This window comes from Chrysochloris asiatica, unplaced genomic scaffold, assembly GCF_000296735.1.
Source record: "Chrysochloris asiatica unplaced genomic scaffold, ChrAsi1.0 scaffold00066, whole genome shotgun sequence".
Lineage (NCBI taxonomy): Eukaryota > Metazoa > Chordata > Mammalia > Afrosoricida > Chrysochloridae > Chrysochloris > Chrysochloris asiatica.
The window spans coordinates 11,529,604-11,544,854 of record NW_006408584.1 but is presented as its reverse complement, the minus strand read 5'-3'; the positions used below and the strand labels follow the sequence as shown (position 1 = coordinate 11,544,854).

General features: G+C 38.7%; 1 protein-coding gene across 1 annotated transcript in view; it reads left to right on the top strand.

Moving 5' to 3' along the window:
- The window catches only part of LOC102829971 (probable ATP-dependent RNA helicase DDX60-like), a gene marked incomplete at its 5' end in the record, with an annotated part of 180,523 nt that overhangs the window by 57,089 nt on the left and 108,183 nt on the right, over positions 1-15,251 (top strand). The window contains 4 exons of the mRNA XM_006864549.1: positions 969-1,221; positions 9,056-9,222; positions 10,086-10,244; positions 11,729-11,878. Of these exons, the coding sequence (XP_006864611.1) occupies positions 969-1,221; positions 9,056-9,222; positions 10,086-10,244; positions 11,729-11,878 (729 nt within the window). The remainder of the gene's footprint in view (positions 1-968; positions 1,222-9,055; positions 9,223-10,085; positions 10,245-11,728; positions 11,879-15,251) is intronic.

The following is a 15,251-nucleotide window of genomic DNA, read 5'->3' as shown; positions in this document are numbered from 1 at the left end:
TGGAGGGTCAGAGAAAAAGAGGAAGACCCCAACGAGATGGATCAGCCAGGTGGCATCATTGATGGCGTCAAGTGTGGCATCGGTAGTGAGGTCGGCCCAGGATAGGACATTGTTTCGTTCTGCTGTGTATGGCGTCGCTATGAGCCGGTTCTGTCTCGACGGCACCTGACAACAACATAGTGTGTTTTGTTATTGTTGTTGCTAAGTGCCGTCGAGTCGGTTCCGACCCATAGCAACCCGGTATAGGGTTTCCAAGGAGTCACTGGTGAGCTTCAACCACTGAGCTTGTAGTTCAAACGGCTTTGCAGTCTGGCGCATTAACCCATAGCACCACACCAGGACTCCATAATGTGTTTTAAGTTAAGCTAAATAGCATAGCAAATCAGTTGGATTCATATTGTTCTTCTATTTGTTTCTTTCATTCTCTTCCTCTTATTCATTAATCTAACATTACGGACTAAATACTCAATGCTTGATAAGCTTGCATTCTGTGTCAATAATGACAATCTAGACTGTGTAGTAAAATAGTGACTAGAGTACATGTTGATGAGTTATTTGATAGAGCTAGAGCAGGTATAGCAGATGGACAGAGGAGGTACGCATAACTCACTGGTGGTGGAAATACAAGCAGCTTCATGGAGGAAATATCTTGAGATAAATAAGGGCTTTGTAGGTGACTGGAGAGGGATGGAAGAGGAAAAGTTATTATAGAGAAAGAAGCAGGTACTGTCTATGCAAACATGAAACAAGAGTAGGCTCATGTCTCTTTGATTTGATATTTTTTACTCTTTTATTCCAAATCTGTAATTTGAGTTAGCAGAAGCTATCATTTTAAGACCCTGATTTACTCAAGAGTGGAGGATGGTCAAAGTTATCAATATAACCTATCAATAATGTCTGCCTATTAAAATGTCATCTTGGGATACTTCCAATTTGTTTCATGATATATTTCTTTACTTTTGGGACAGGAAAGCAAAGCTGAAATAATCACTAGAGAGAACAAGAAGAGGTTATTCATGAAGGAAGAACATAAAGAAGAACAAAAATGGAATTCTCTGTCATTTTCAATTGAACAGGAAATGAAACAGAATTTCAATTCTGGTATAAAGAACCTAGAAGACTTTCTGAAGTCATGTAAAAGTAATTCAGTGAAATTTCAGGTTGAAATGGTAGGTCTAACTGCCTGTTTGAAAGCATGGAAAGAACATTGCCAAGGCGAAGGTATGTGATTCTGTGTTTTCTTGATTTATGAACTGGAGAATCTATAAAAATCTGAGGGTGCTTCAAAAACATTATGGAAAATGTAAGGAAAAGAAAGAAAGAGATGAAGATAGAGTCTTGGCTTCAATAGCAGGCAGGTTTATTGAGAGTAAACCTGGGAGGGCGTACTCTTATGTCACCAAAGGAGACCAAGAGCCTGTCTGTTCCCTTACAGACTGGGTTATTTATAGTCTTTGTGGTCTGGGTATAGTTCTGGTGAGTTTACAATGGGCGGGGGTATGGAGAAGTTTGGCCTTCTCTTGACTCTGAGTTCATGTTGGGGGGTGACCTCACATGATTTATCATAATTGACAGCCTTATGGGCATTTTTATCTATTACACTGTAAAATAAGTAATCGTGTAATCCCTTTGTTGGGTGCCTTCACTTCCATGTTGATAATTCCAATTAGGCTGTCTTCAGAGAGAGGGCATCTGTGGCTTCACCACAGGGTGAAGGGTGGGGGTCTGTTCACGGAAGGCATTAGCATTGACTTCTGCTGCTCTCCATATGAGTTCCTTTCCCTCTGAGGTCAAGGTGTAAGTATCTTGCCAAGTTAAACTAAAAGACTGGGTTGTCGGAAGGAACTCCTTGTGGAGCTTGACTGGGTTTTCAGAAAAGGATCCTAAGCATTCTTGCTCTAGGGTAAGGCCATTGACCCTAGTTACTTCCCTTAAGGGGGGTGTAGTTGATGCTGGACTGGGATTGGGGCAAGGGAGGAGAATCTTAGGAAGGGACAATGGGTGGAGGAGGAGGGGGAGGTGTAAAGACCGGTTCAAAGGGTGGGGGATATTCATTTGCAGGATCAAAGGGAGATTCAGGAAGAGTCAGGTGAATTTGATGAGCCCAGCAAGGGGAGTGGAAGGAAAAAAGGTTTGAAAGTGGGAAACCTGCCATTTTTCCATTTTTTTATAGAAGTTGTCAATGTCTCTGAAAATTTGGAAGTCAAAAGTGCTGTTTTCTGGCCACTGACTAATTGCAACCAGGCTATAGTGCAAAAATCAATTAATTATTTTTCCGATTGATTTATATATTAGATGCAATTTCTTTATTCAGAAGACAGCCTAGAAGGGAGGGGTGGTTTGCAAGGCCCCAGCTCCCGTTTTGGGTGGGTCCAGGAGTCACTGCCAAAGGCGATGTCTGCCTTCCCACAGGTGAGAAGGGAGACTGCCAGAGGTCGACTGTGGAGAGGGTTATGGGCTTTCCTGTGCCCTCTGCTAGGGGAGTCCAAGTGATCTTCCGAGCATCAGGGGACGAGGCAGAATCTCCTGGGATTCTCAGGAGAGAGTGCGGGGGCCTGACTTATTTAGACTTAGGAATTTGTGACCGGTGTTGGTTGAGGAAAGATCTGGAAGACTGGCCTCTGAGATCTGGAGCCATGTAAAAGAAAAGAGACTACCTGGAAGTGAGCGGTTGGAGGAAGGGACTTTACAAGAGATTTGGGCAGGGGTGTGGAGATTTTCCTGAAACCTGGAATTTCAGGGGGGGAGGGTCTCCAGGTGTAACAAAGACCCAAGCTTCCCAGGAGATCTGAAGCTCAAGACTGCCTAATGTCATTTGGGGTAGTTGCAATGCCATTCTGTTGATCAGGCGCAAGGTCCTTCATTCCAGACTCTTGGTGTTAGGGGGATAGGGTCAGATGTGTCTCTTTGACTGCTTCATGCTGATTTAATGGGCATAGATTGGAGTGAGTCTGCAACAGGAGAGTGGTTGCCATCTGATCTTTAGCAATGGCGGTGAGTCCGCCTGCAAGAAATCTTTGGAAAGAATTTATTATACAAGGCAGGAATACAGCTCCCAGGCAAAGGAGGAGTAATGGTCCTACAAAGGGGTCCTACAAAGCATAATAACCAAGGGAGGATATTTTGGGTGAGCTAGGAGCTTTGGGTATTGTTTGAATTCAGCCTTGCTGCTTTTTCTTTTAATCTCTTTATACTATCTCGGACTAGGCCTAATTTGTTCACGAAGAAATGCAGTATTTCTTATTGATAAATATGCAGCTGGTTCCTTTTTTGACTGTTAGTAAATCTAGTGCTCTTCGATTTGAGAGCGGCCTCTGCTTCTGCTAGGGTGTCAATCTGATCTTGAATTTGGGATAGTTGTAGAGATATTTCATACAAACTTTCTCCTAGGGAGGAGGATATTGTTGTGAAGTGCTGTGGAGCCTGTATAGGGACTCTGTATAGGGTTTCCGAGGGGCAGCTGGTAAGCTTGAACTGCCAACCCCACTGGAACGGAATGATAAGGGAAAAGTTCCATTACTTTTTGAAGTTCTCTTGCATGTAGGTTATGGTAGTGGTGGTAATGTGCCGTGGAGTTAGTTCCGACTCATAGCGACCCTGTACAGGTTTCGGAGGTGGTAAATTTTTATGGGAGCAGAAAGCCTCATCTTTCTGCCTCGGAACAGCTGGTAGTTTTCTATTGTCCTAGAGAAACCGTCAAAAATAACAAATGTTTGATTATCCATAATTAATCACCCTATCAACTATTCTGACGTAACTAAACTCATTATTTAACCTGATACTAATGGAGGTTTTAGAATACAAAGAAGTTAATTACAAAAATAAAATTAAAGCACAAGTCCTGGTATGCTGCTGTGGGTTAATGCACTAGACTGCGAGGTAGGTTTGAACTGAAAGGTCAATGGTTCAAGCTCACCAGTCGCTCCTCAGAAATCCAATGCAAGGTCATTATGGGTCAGAACCGACTCTATGGCACACGACCACCACCACCACTCTCATTTTACTATCTGCAATCTGCTATGGCAAAATTAGCCTCTCACTATTCATACCGTGACAGTAAGAGGTATAAGCTTTAGTTTCGCTATTTTCCTCATCTAGATTGGTTTACAAGTTAGGATAAGCACAATCTAAATATCCTGAATCTGGGGATTGGAATAAACTAGGTGTACTGAAGGACTCCTGTGATTATCCAAATACATATTTATGGTTACAGTTGTTGTTAACTGCCATAGAGTCGGTTCCAACTCATAGTGAAACTGTATAGGACTTTTGAGGTGCAACTGGTGGTTTTGAACTGCTGACCTTGCAGTTAACAGTCTGGTAGGATTCAATGAATGTGGTTAAATTTTGTTTTGTTGTTCTTATTTTTACCAGATATTTACAGTCATAGGGATTTTTTTTTTTTTTTTCCCCCTTTCAACCTAGGACCATGGGTCAAGAAAATTTGTTCCCCAGAAATTTAAACAAACTTGAGATTTAACCATCTTAGTTCTATTACATTTGGCACCACAGTGGGCAATCTGCTTCTGTAGACTTTAACATCTTGGAAACCCTAAGGACAGTTCTAGTCGATCTTATGAGTTGAGATAGACTCAGCAGCACTGGGTTATAGGATTCCTATGACAAGCTATGAAGGATTTCTTTTTTTCTAAGTACATAGCTAGTTCTCAAACATCTGTGGAGAAAATGAAATGTGGATTGTTATTGTTGCTAAGTGCTGTTGAGTCAGTTTCAACTAATAGTGACCCTATATAGGGTTTTTGAGGAGCAGCTGGTCCGGTTGAACTGGTTACCTTGTAGTTCACAGTCCAGGGCTTGTCCTACCACAATAGAAGTCCTGAAATGTGGATTTGTTGTTGTTGTTGTTGTGAAGTTCCATCAAGTCGGTTCCAACCCATAATGACCTTGCATTGGATTTCTGAGGAGCGACTGGTGAGCTTGAACCACTGACCTTTCAGTTCAAACCTACCTCGCAGTCTAGTGCATTAACCCACAGCAGCATACCAGGACTTGTGCTTTAATTTTATTTTTGTAATTAACTTCTTTGTATTCTAAAACCTCCATTAGTATCAAGTTAAATAATGAGTTTAGTTATGTCAGAATAGTTGATAGGGTGATTAATTATGGATAATCAAACATTTGTTATTTTTGATGGTTTCTCTATGACAGTTTTCTATCACTAATCTGTCAATTTGTTGTACTGCGGTGGTTTGTGTGCTGCTGGAAACTGTGGCAACAGTATTTTAAATGCCAACAGGGTCATCCATGGTGGACAGATTTCAGCGGAGCTTCAAGACTAAGACAAACTATGAAGAGGGAGAGGCAGACCACTTCTGAATGGTTGTTGTTAATATTTTTGACTGCTGTTGAGTAGGTTCTGATCACAGTGACTTTATATAGGGTTTCCAAGAAACTGCTGGTGGATTTGAACTGCTGACCTTATGGTTAGCAGTCCAGTGCTTGTCCTATAACACTATACCAAGACATTGAATGGTTAGCCACTGAAAATATTATGAACACCTGGGAAACATTGTCAGATATAATGCCAGAAGATAAACACCTCAGTTTACAAGACACTCAAAATATGAGTGGGGAACTGCCTTCTCAAAGTACAATTAACTATAATGACTTGGTGGAATAAAACCTTTGGAACCTTCCTTTGCTGATGTGGCACAACTCAAAATGAGGAGAAACAGAGCCTGGAATGTATGAAGTATGAATCTAGCAAAATTTGAAATTGAAAGATATGAAATTGAATGCATATAGATTGATAACCTAGGCATTAGTAAGATGAATTGGACAGGTATTGGTTCTTTTGAATCTGATAATCATTAACTATGCAGAGAATGACAAATTCAAGAGGAATGATATCGTATTCATCATCAAAAAGAGCATTGCAAGATCTATATTGACAGTGCTGTCTGTGAGAGAATAACATGCACACACCTACAAGAAGACCACTTAATACCACTATTATTCAAATTTATGCATCAACCACTGAAGCCATGGTGATGTAACTAAAAAATTATACCAACTATTCAGTCTTAAATTAATCAAATGTACAATCAAAATGCATTGATAATTACTGGTAATTTGAATGTGAAAATTGTAAACGAAGAGGAAGAATTGGTAGATAGAAATGATACTGGAGATCACATGATAGAATCTGGCAAGACCAATGACATATTCACTGCAAATACTTTTTTTTTCCCCCAACAACATAAACAACTTTTTTTCCAGTGACTATAAACATGGACTTCACCTGATGGGATATACAGGAAGCAAATCTACTACTTCTGTGGAAAGAGACAATGGTGTACCTCAGTATCATAAGGCAAAATAAGGCTAGGCACAGACCATCAATTGCTCCTGTGCAAATTGAGGCTGAAGCTGAAGGAAATTAAAACAAGTCCATGAAAGCCATAATATGACCTTAAGTATGTGTTGTTGTTGTTAATTGCTGTCGAGTCGGTTCTGACCCATAGCGACCCTGTACAAGGCTATAAATCTTTACGGGAGCAGAAAATCTCATCTTTCACCCATAGAGCAGCTGGAAGTTTTAAACTGCTGACCTTGCGGTTCACAGCCCAATTCGTAACCACTACACTACCAGAGCTCCTTGACTTTAAGTATATCCCACCAGAATTTAGAGAACATCTCAAGAACAAATTTGATGAATTAGACTCTAATGATCAAAGATCATAGGAGTTGTGGAATGATATTAAGAAAAGACCCAAGTGGCTGTCAAAAGAGACTGAAACTTGCTCTTGAGCATAGAGAAGAAGTTAAAACAACCAGAAGAAATTATGAAGGAAATAACTGGACATTTCAAAGGGCAAGTCAGGAAAACAAAGTTAAGTAAGATATGCAAAGACCTGAAGTTAGAAAGACAAAAGGGAAGAACATGCTCTGCATTTCTAAAACAAAAAGAACTGAAGAAAACTTCAAGCCTTGGGATGCAATATTGAAGGATTTTATGGGATTTTTTTAACAATGCAGAAAACATCAAAAGAAGATGCAAAGAATACAGAGTCACTGCACTAAAAAGAATTGGGTGATGTTCAACCATTTCAAGAGATACCACATGATCAAGAGCTGATGATATTGATGGAAGAGGTACAAACTGCACTGAAGCACTGGTAAAAAGCAATGCTCCAGGAATTTATGGAATACAAATTGAAATGTTTCAATGAACTGATTCAAAACTGGAGGTGCACACTTTCTAAGCCAAGAAACTTGTAAGAGAGTTCCCTGGCCAAACAATTGGAAGATATCCATATTTGTACCCATTGCAAAGAAATGTGACCCAAAGAAATGTAAAAATCCTTGAACAATATAACTAATATCACATTTTTAAGTGCTATTTAGTAGGTTCTAATCAAGGAGCTCTGGTAGCGTAGTGGTTACGAATCGGGCTGCGAACCTTAAGGTCAGCGGTTCGAAACTACCAGCTGTTCTGCGGGAGAAAGATGAGGCTTTCTACTCCCGTAAGGATTTACACCCTCGGAAACCCTGTACAGGGTCGCTATAGGTCGGAACCGACTCGACGGCACTTAACAAGGAGCTCTGGTTGCGTAGTGGTTACGAATCGGGCTGCGAACCTTAAGGTCAGCGGTTCGAAACTACCAGCCGTTCCGCGGGAGAAAGATGAGGCTTTCTACTCCCGTAAGGATTTACACCCTCGGAAACCCTGTACAGGGTCTCTATGGGTCAGAACTGACTCGACGGCACTTAACAACAACAACAACAATCACAGCAACCCTGTATAGGGATTCAAAGAAGCTGCTGATAGGTTTGAACTGCTAACCTTGTGGTTAGCAGTCCAGTGCTTGTCCTACTGATAATTTTTCTAAAGATAATTCTATAAAAATTTCAGAAGTATATAAACAGGAAGCTTTCAGAAATTCAAACTGGATTCAGAAGAGCTCATGGAATAAGGGATACCATTACTGATGTCAGATGGATCTTGACTGAAAGCAGAGAATAAAAATGTTTACTTGTGTTTTATTGACTGTGCAAAGGCATTTGACTGTGTGGATCATAACAATATATGGCTAACATTCAGAGGAATGTGTATTCCAGAACACTTAATTGTGCTCAGAAGGAATCTGTATATAGACAAGAAATAGTCCTTCAAACATAATAAGGGGAAACTAGATGGTTTTTAAATCAGGAAAATTATGTGTCAGGGTTGTACCCTTTTACCATACTTATTCAATCTATATGCTAAGCAAATAATCCAAAAAGATTGGATTATATTAAGAAGAACATGACATCAGGATTGGAGGAAGACTCATTGCCACCCTGCAATATTCAATGATACAATTTTGCTTCCTGAAAGTGAAAAGGATTTAAAATACTTAACTGATGAAGATTAAAGACTTTCAGTATAAATTCCACCTCAGTATAAAGAAAAAAAAAACAAAAAACCCTCACAGAGAAAACACTGAAGTTCTAGAAGACTTAATTTTACATGCATCCACAATTAACACTCATGGAAACAGCAGTCAAGAAATTGAAGGATGTCTTACACTAGGCAAATCTGCTACAAAATACTTCTAAAGTATTGAAGAGCAAAGGTACCAATTTGAGAACTAAGGTGTGCTTGACTCAAGCCGTGATATTTTCAATCACCTCAAAAGTGTGTGAAAGTTGGACAACGAATAAGGAAGACTGTAGTAGAATTGATGCATTTGAATTATGGTGTTGGTGGACAATATTAAAAGTGTCCTAGACTACCAGAAGAATGAACTATTTATTTCTTGGATGAAGTACAGCCAGAACACTCTTTGACAGTGAGGAAGCGTACCTTGGACATGTTATCAGGAGGAACCAGTCCCTTTAGAAGGATGTCATGCTTGGTAAAGTGGAAGATCCCCAACACCATATACTGAGACGATGGCAGCACCACTGGCTCAAACATAGCAATAATTGTGGGGATTGAAACAGCGGGCAGTGTTTCAATCTGTTATGCTTAGGATTGCTATGAGTGGGAATTGATTTAATAGCACCCAACAACAGCATATGACAATGTTATTGTTTTCTCTTAACCAAGGTAAAGCTTCAAAAGATTTAAGTATTGCTGTTCAAATGATGAAAAGGATCCATTCATTGATGGATAAATACCAAGAACTTCTGAAAGAGGCAGATCATCAATTCATAGGCAGATGCCTTAAGTACTTAGGATTTGATGAGTTGGCAAGTTCTTTACATCCAACACAGGTAATATGTTTAGAATATCTCCATTTCTAATGGTGGTGGTGGTGGTGGTTACGTGCTGTGGAGTTGGTTCCAACTGATAGCAACCCTGTGTAGGGTTTCTGAGGCTGTAAATCTTTATAGGAGCAGAAAGCCTTAGCTTTCTCCCATAGAACAACTGGTAGTTTTGAACTGCTGACCTGGAGGTTAGCAGCCCGACTCATAACCACTACACTACCAGAGCTCCTTCCATTTCTAATACAATAGAATAATTATTGCTGTTGTTAGTGTTAAGTACCAGAGAGTCAGTTCTGACTCATAGAGACTTTATATAGGGTTTTTGAAGAGCAGCTGGTGGGTTAGAACTGCTGTCCTTGCCATTCATGGTCCAGTTCTGATCCTGTAGCATCACACCAGATGTCTAGAATAATTATTAGGAGTACATAATATATCATAAAAACATTGATATCAATTCTACATTTTATATTTATAATATTTACTCTTGGATTGTAATCATTATTAATAATCCAGTTGCCCAAATATGAAGCAATATAGAAGTAGAAAGTCTGTAGCAATGCTTATGTGGAAAAACAATAATCACTGGGTCCTTGTAACTAGCTCTGTGCTTAATTCTAATAAGACATCTCAAAACTATCATGTTATTGCTCAATAGTCTTTAAATATATCAGGTTGTATATATTTAAATGTATTCATGCTAATGTATTCAACATAAAATGATGATTTAGAGGTAAAGGACGTCTTCAATAAATAAAATATTGAGTATTTTAAAAGGTAGAGAACTAATGTTCACCTAGAAGATGTGTAGTAGAAATCTTTTCTTTATTTAAATGTTGGTATATTTTAAATCATTTTTGAAATTAATATAGATTTCAGGAGAGGAGATAAAGGAAAAGAAAAAGAATAAATATTCCATTGACATTGGACCTGCTCGCTTTCAACTACAATTCATGGGCCATTATTTGATAAGAGATGAGAGAAAAGATACAGATCCCAGAGTCCAGAATTTTATTCCTGACACATGGCAGGTAATGATGTGAAATGAAACACAAACATTCATTTATTTTCTTATTGTGATCTCAAGAGTATCTCACTGTGATGGCTCTACACGTTATATAAACTTCTTAATATTACTGAGAAGGTCAACTATATATAGACTTCCTATTCCTCAATTTAGAAAGTGAAATTTCTGTTTAACACAAACATCAGTTCCTTGGAGACTCTCCGATGGATTCAGATATACTTATGAGATTCTGACACTGTCATTCACCCTCATCATTATGGAGCAGCAGCCATGGTTTGCCTGTGTCAATAGGCATTCATATTTCAATTCAAAAACATGTACATAGAAATTTTGGAAGTTTAGACCTTGTACACAATTGCTTAGATATTTACACACTGCATCTCTAAGCACAGTAGTTATTCTATAAATACATGTGAAATTGATATAGATATATAAAATTTAGAATCAAATGGTATGTTTCTGTATTGATTGAACAATGTAAAATTGCTGATAAATTGAACATTTTTACTGGTAAAATGCCACTTCATGGATTTACTCTTTTGCCTTTTAGATTTGATTTGACCTTTCTTATCTTGATATGATGAAAACCTTAAAAAATTCATGCCTCCTCCTCTTGAAGATGACGATCAAAATTCCTTGCTTCAGCATAGCGATCACACAGTGGTCTCCATCACTGTCATGCACACTGTATTTATTCTGTTGCCCTCTTCAGTATGAGATGATTCCAGGAGTGAACTAGCTTGAAGAGTTTGTATAGTGTGGGGAACTAGGGTGTATTTTTCATCTTCTCCATAGGATTATGATTCTTTTGCTAGTCCTCATTTTGATATGATAAAGGGGTAAGCTGAAGGATTGGGAACTTGTGAAGCAGTCACATGCCTTCTAAGCTATGAACCTGGAATTCTTCCTTACAGAGAATAGGATCAAGTAATAAAATGGGTGATCTTTTATTTTTTTATACTTATTTTTCACCATAAAAAATTACTTATTGGGTGGTTTTTGTTGTTAATGCTGTTGAGTTGGTTCCAACTCATAGCAACCTCGTATAGGGTTTTCAAGGAGCGAATGGTGAGTTTGAACCATTGACCTTGCAGTCCTGCACTTACCTTACAGCACCGCACCAGAAATCTGGTACTTTTAATAATTTCTTACTGTTATTCTATACTTATTAAATGACAAATAATTAGAAGGAAAAACAACAGCAACACTCGTTTACAATAAAAAAAAAAAAAAAAATTTTTTTTTTTAATCCAGGCTCACTTTCCATTCACTTTTTAAGATACAAAACTGAATTATTAAACAAAACAACTACAACAAAAAGCTCATGAAAGAATGACATGAGCTCTTCATAGTTTCCAAAAATCTGTGTGTTTGTGGTATCTGTTCTATATGAAATTCAGAGAATCATACTAAAAAGTATTTTAATATATTTGGTTTGTTAACATGAAGTTTGCTTTCTTGATACAATTTGTACTCTTGACCCTGCAGAGAGAGCTCCTTGATGTTGTGGATAATAATGATTCCGCAGTGATTGTTGCTCCAACGTCCTCAGGCAAAACCTATGCTTCTTACTACTGCATGGAGAAAGTACTGAAGGAGAGTGATGAAGGGGTGGTTGTGTATGTTGCACCAACTAAGGTAGAGCTCAAATTAGTATAATTCTCTCTCTCATTCCTAAACCTCATCTATTAAAATAATGAGCATGGTGATGTAGCAGATCCATTTAACTGTTGTTTTAAACTGCATTCTCTCTTTAGCACTATGGTCATTTCGTTAGGCATTATACTTGGACTTAGGAAAGTATCAGCACTTTGTTGCTCAAGGTTGAGGATTGCCTAAGTACCTAACACTGACTCTGCAGGGTTAATGGGGTTCATCTAAAAGATTGTTGGACATTAGCAATGATCCTGTCTCTAAAACCAAATTGTTTTAACGTATTTATTTTAGCTTCACAGGGTTTAATATTGAACTTGGAAACAGACAAGATTAACTTTGTCATTTAGGAGAAAGTTTGATTTATAAGATGTATTAGTTTGTATGTTTTCATTATTGACCTCTTGCATTTAATGAGGATACTCTTCTGAATGAGATTTAGTTGGCATGATAAATTCCTTCTATTCTAATTTATAGAAAAATGTGTAGTGCTGAGTGATTTGTGGTTACTGAGAACCAAACTGAGTTATATGATTTGTTGAAATTTGTATTGCAGTTTAGATAATGGTATTTTTGCTGTACTTTTTTTTTTTTTTTCTTTTAACAATTATAAAATCAGTAAAGATACATGACAGAAACTATTTGTGATAGACTAACAGGCATGGCACTGCAGGTTAATGTACTGAAATGCAAAGTTGGCTTGAACTGCAATTTGGTGGTTCAAGCTCACCAGTCACTCCTTGGAAATCTTATACAGGGTCACTACAATTTAGAACCAACTCAACAACACTTAACAACAAGAAATGATTAATATTATGTAAATGGATTTGCCATGATGCATCTGTCAGTTTTTCCTATTGTAGTGGCTTCATGTTGCTGTGATTCTGGAAGCTATGCCATGGGTATTTTAAATACTGACAAGGCCACCCATGGTAGACAGTTTTCAAGGGAGAAGGAGACCAAAACTACTTCTGAATATTTAGTCACTGAAACCTTACGAATAGCAGTGGAACACAACAGTGCTGGAAAATGAACCCTCAGGTTGGGAGGCACTCAAAATGAGACTGGAGAAGAGCTGCCTCCTCAAAGTAGAGTTGACTGTGGTAACATGAATGGAGTAAAACACTTGGAGCCTTCATTTGCTGATGGGACACAACTCAAAACGAAGAGAAACAGCTGTAAACATTAAGTAATAATCAGAAAAATAGAATGTACTAAATGTAAAATCTAGGAAAATTGGAAACTGTCAAAAATGAAATGGAACACATAAACATCGATATCCTATTCATCAGTGAGCTGAAATGGACTGGTATTGGCCACTTTTAATCTGACAATCACATGATTTACTATGCTTGGAGTGACACATTAAAGACAAATGGCATTGCAGTCATCATCAAAATGAACATATCAAAGTCTGTCTTGAAGTACAGGCTGTCTGTGATAAGATGATATCCATACATCTACAAGGAAATCCAGTAAATACCACTATTATTCCAATTTATACACCAACCACTAAAGCCACTGATGTTGAAATTGAAAAATTCTACCAACTTCTTTAGTATGAAATTGATCAAACAGGTAATCAAGATGTATTGGTAATTACTGACAACTGAAATGCAAAGGTTACAAAGAGGAAGACTCAGTAGTTGAAAATATAGTTTTGGTGATAGAAATGATACTGGAGAGCATGTGATAGAATTTTGGAAGACTAATGACTTCTTCATTGTAAATAACTTTTTTTTTTTTTTAATTGTGAATTGAGTTATAATTTACATGGCAGAACATGTGTTTGCACTCAGCCAATCATGTTTTGTTTTTTCATTGCTTTTACAATCTCTACTTGCACCATGGATTAACAGTATTTGCCTCTATTCCTTCTTTTTTTTTTTTTTTCCTGATGTACACAATACACACAAAAATACATAACCATTTAAACAACCAAACGGCACATTTTGCAAGCCAGCCTCCTGCCCACCAGCACACAGCCTTTCTCTTTCCATGAGTCTAGAGTCCTTGCCATCTCTCTGTTGCAGACCATCCAGACCCGGTCAGGAGTTCGAGGCCCTATGGGCCCAAGTGTTGCAGACCGTACAGGCCGCAGGCTCTGAGGAACAGACTCTAGGCACCTAGCAGACATAGCAAGCTATTTTTCATCTTAGTGTTCAGCTAGGTTTATTATTAATTGCGTACATGGGGCCCTGATATCCACAGATAAATGTAATATTTTCCTAAAAGCCGAGATTGTAAAATTCCAAAAAGGCAAAGTTCTTCCCTCAAAGAATTCAGTCAAAGTAAATTGGGTGGCTTCCCGGTTCTTTGTTTTAAAGGACAATAGGACACCCTGACTAAAGTGTTTCCAGGTGCAGCCCTATTCACTCAGGCTTCTCTTTTCCTGAGAAACCTGGGCTGGGCAACCGACACAATGGGAATCCTCTCAATCCTCCTTTTCCTCCCCCTACTTGAGGCTAGGTGCTAAAAGGTATGTTAATTAAGCTTGAGAAACCAAGTTGCTGTCATGAGATTCAAACCTGCGAAGTACGATGTGAAGGTGCCTGGATGTCTGGAAAATTACGTTTGTTAGCTGTACCTTGTCTTAGTCCCGCCCAGCTTTGTGTATAGTTCCTCCCCTAAATAAAATGGAGACGCAGAACGAATCCAGGTGCATTACGACTAGCAAGGCATGCGTTACAGCATGCAGGGGGCTCAGTCCAGCATTGCAACCATACTGCCTGCTTAGCCAAGATGTTTACTATGCAGGATATTATGGCCTTCCTGGCTGAGATGTTTGCAATGCAGGATCTGCCTGATGCCAGTCCCGCATCCACTCTGGTTTCAGGGTGTCTCTTTGTCTCCCTCTTTGTGTCTTTCTGTGTATTCTTTCTATATCTTTACAGCCACTAGATATCCCCACCTCGTGAACCAAACACTCATGTCGAGGCAGGTCCCCAACATCTCTCTATGCTATCATCTCTGCTTCCGTTTCTGGTGTTGATTCGTCTCTGTTTTTAGTAACCCATGCTCCACTCATGCTCTTACCTCTTAATGGTTCTAGGGTCCTCTGTTCCTGGAATGTAAGATTAAGCACTCCTTTTTTGTTACACATCTTCTACCTTTACAGTTGACACAATTTCAATTAGTCATGATAACAATTACTCACTATTGAACTAAAAGAATCCTAAGGGTAGCTATGTGTCGGAATCGACTCAACGGCACTCAACAACAACAAACTCCATCTTTCACCATGCCCAACTAGACAAGATGAAAACTATCTATTGGGGATTCTACCCTCCCCAACTCACTCTAAAATTAAACTCGTCTTTGAAAACTTGTAAGCCAGCCACTTCATGCTTTTAAAGCC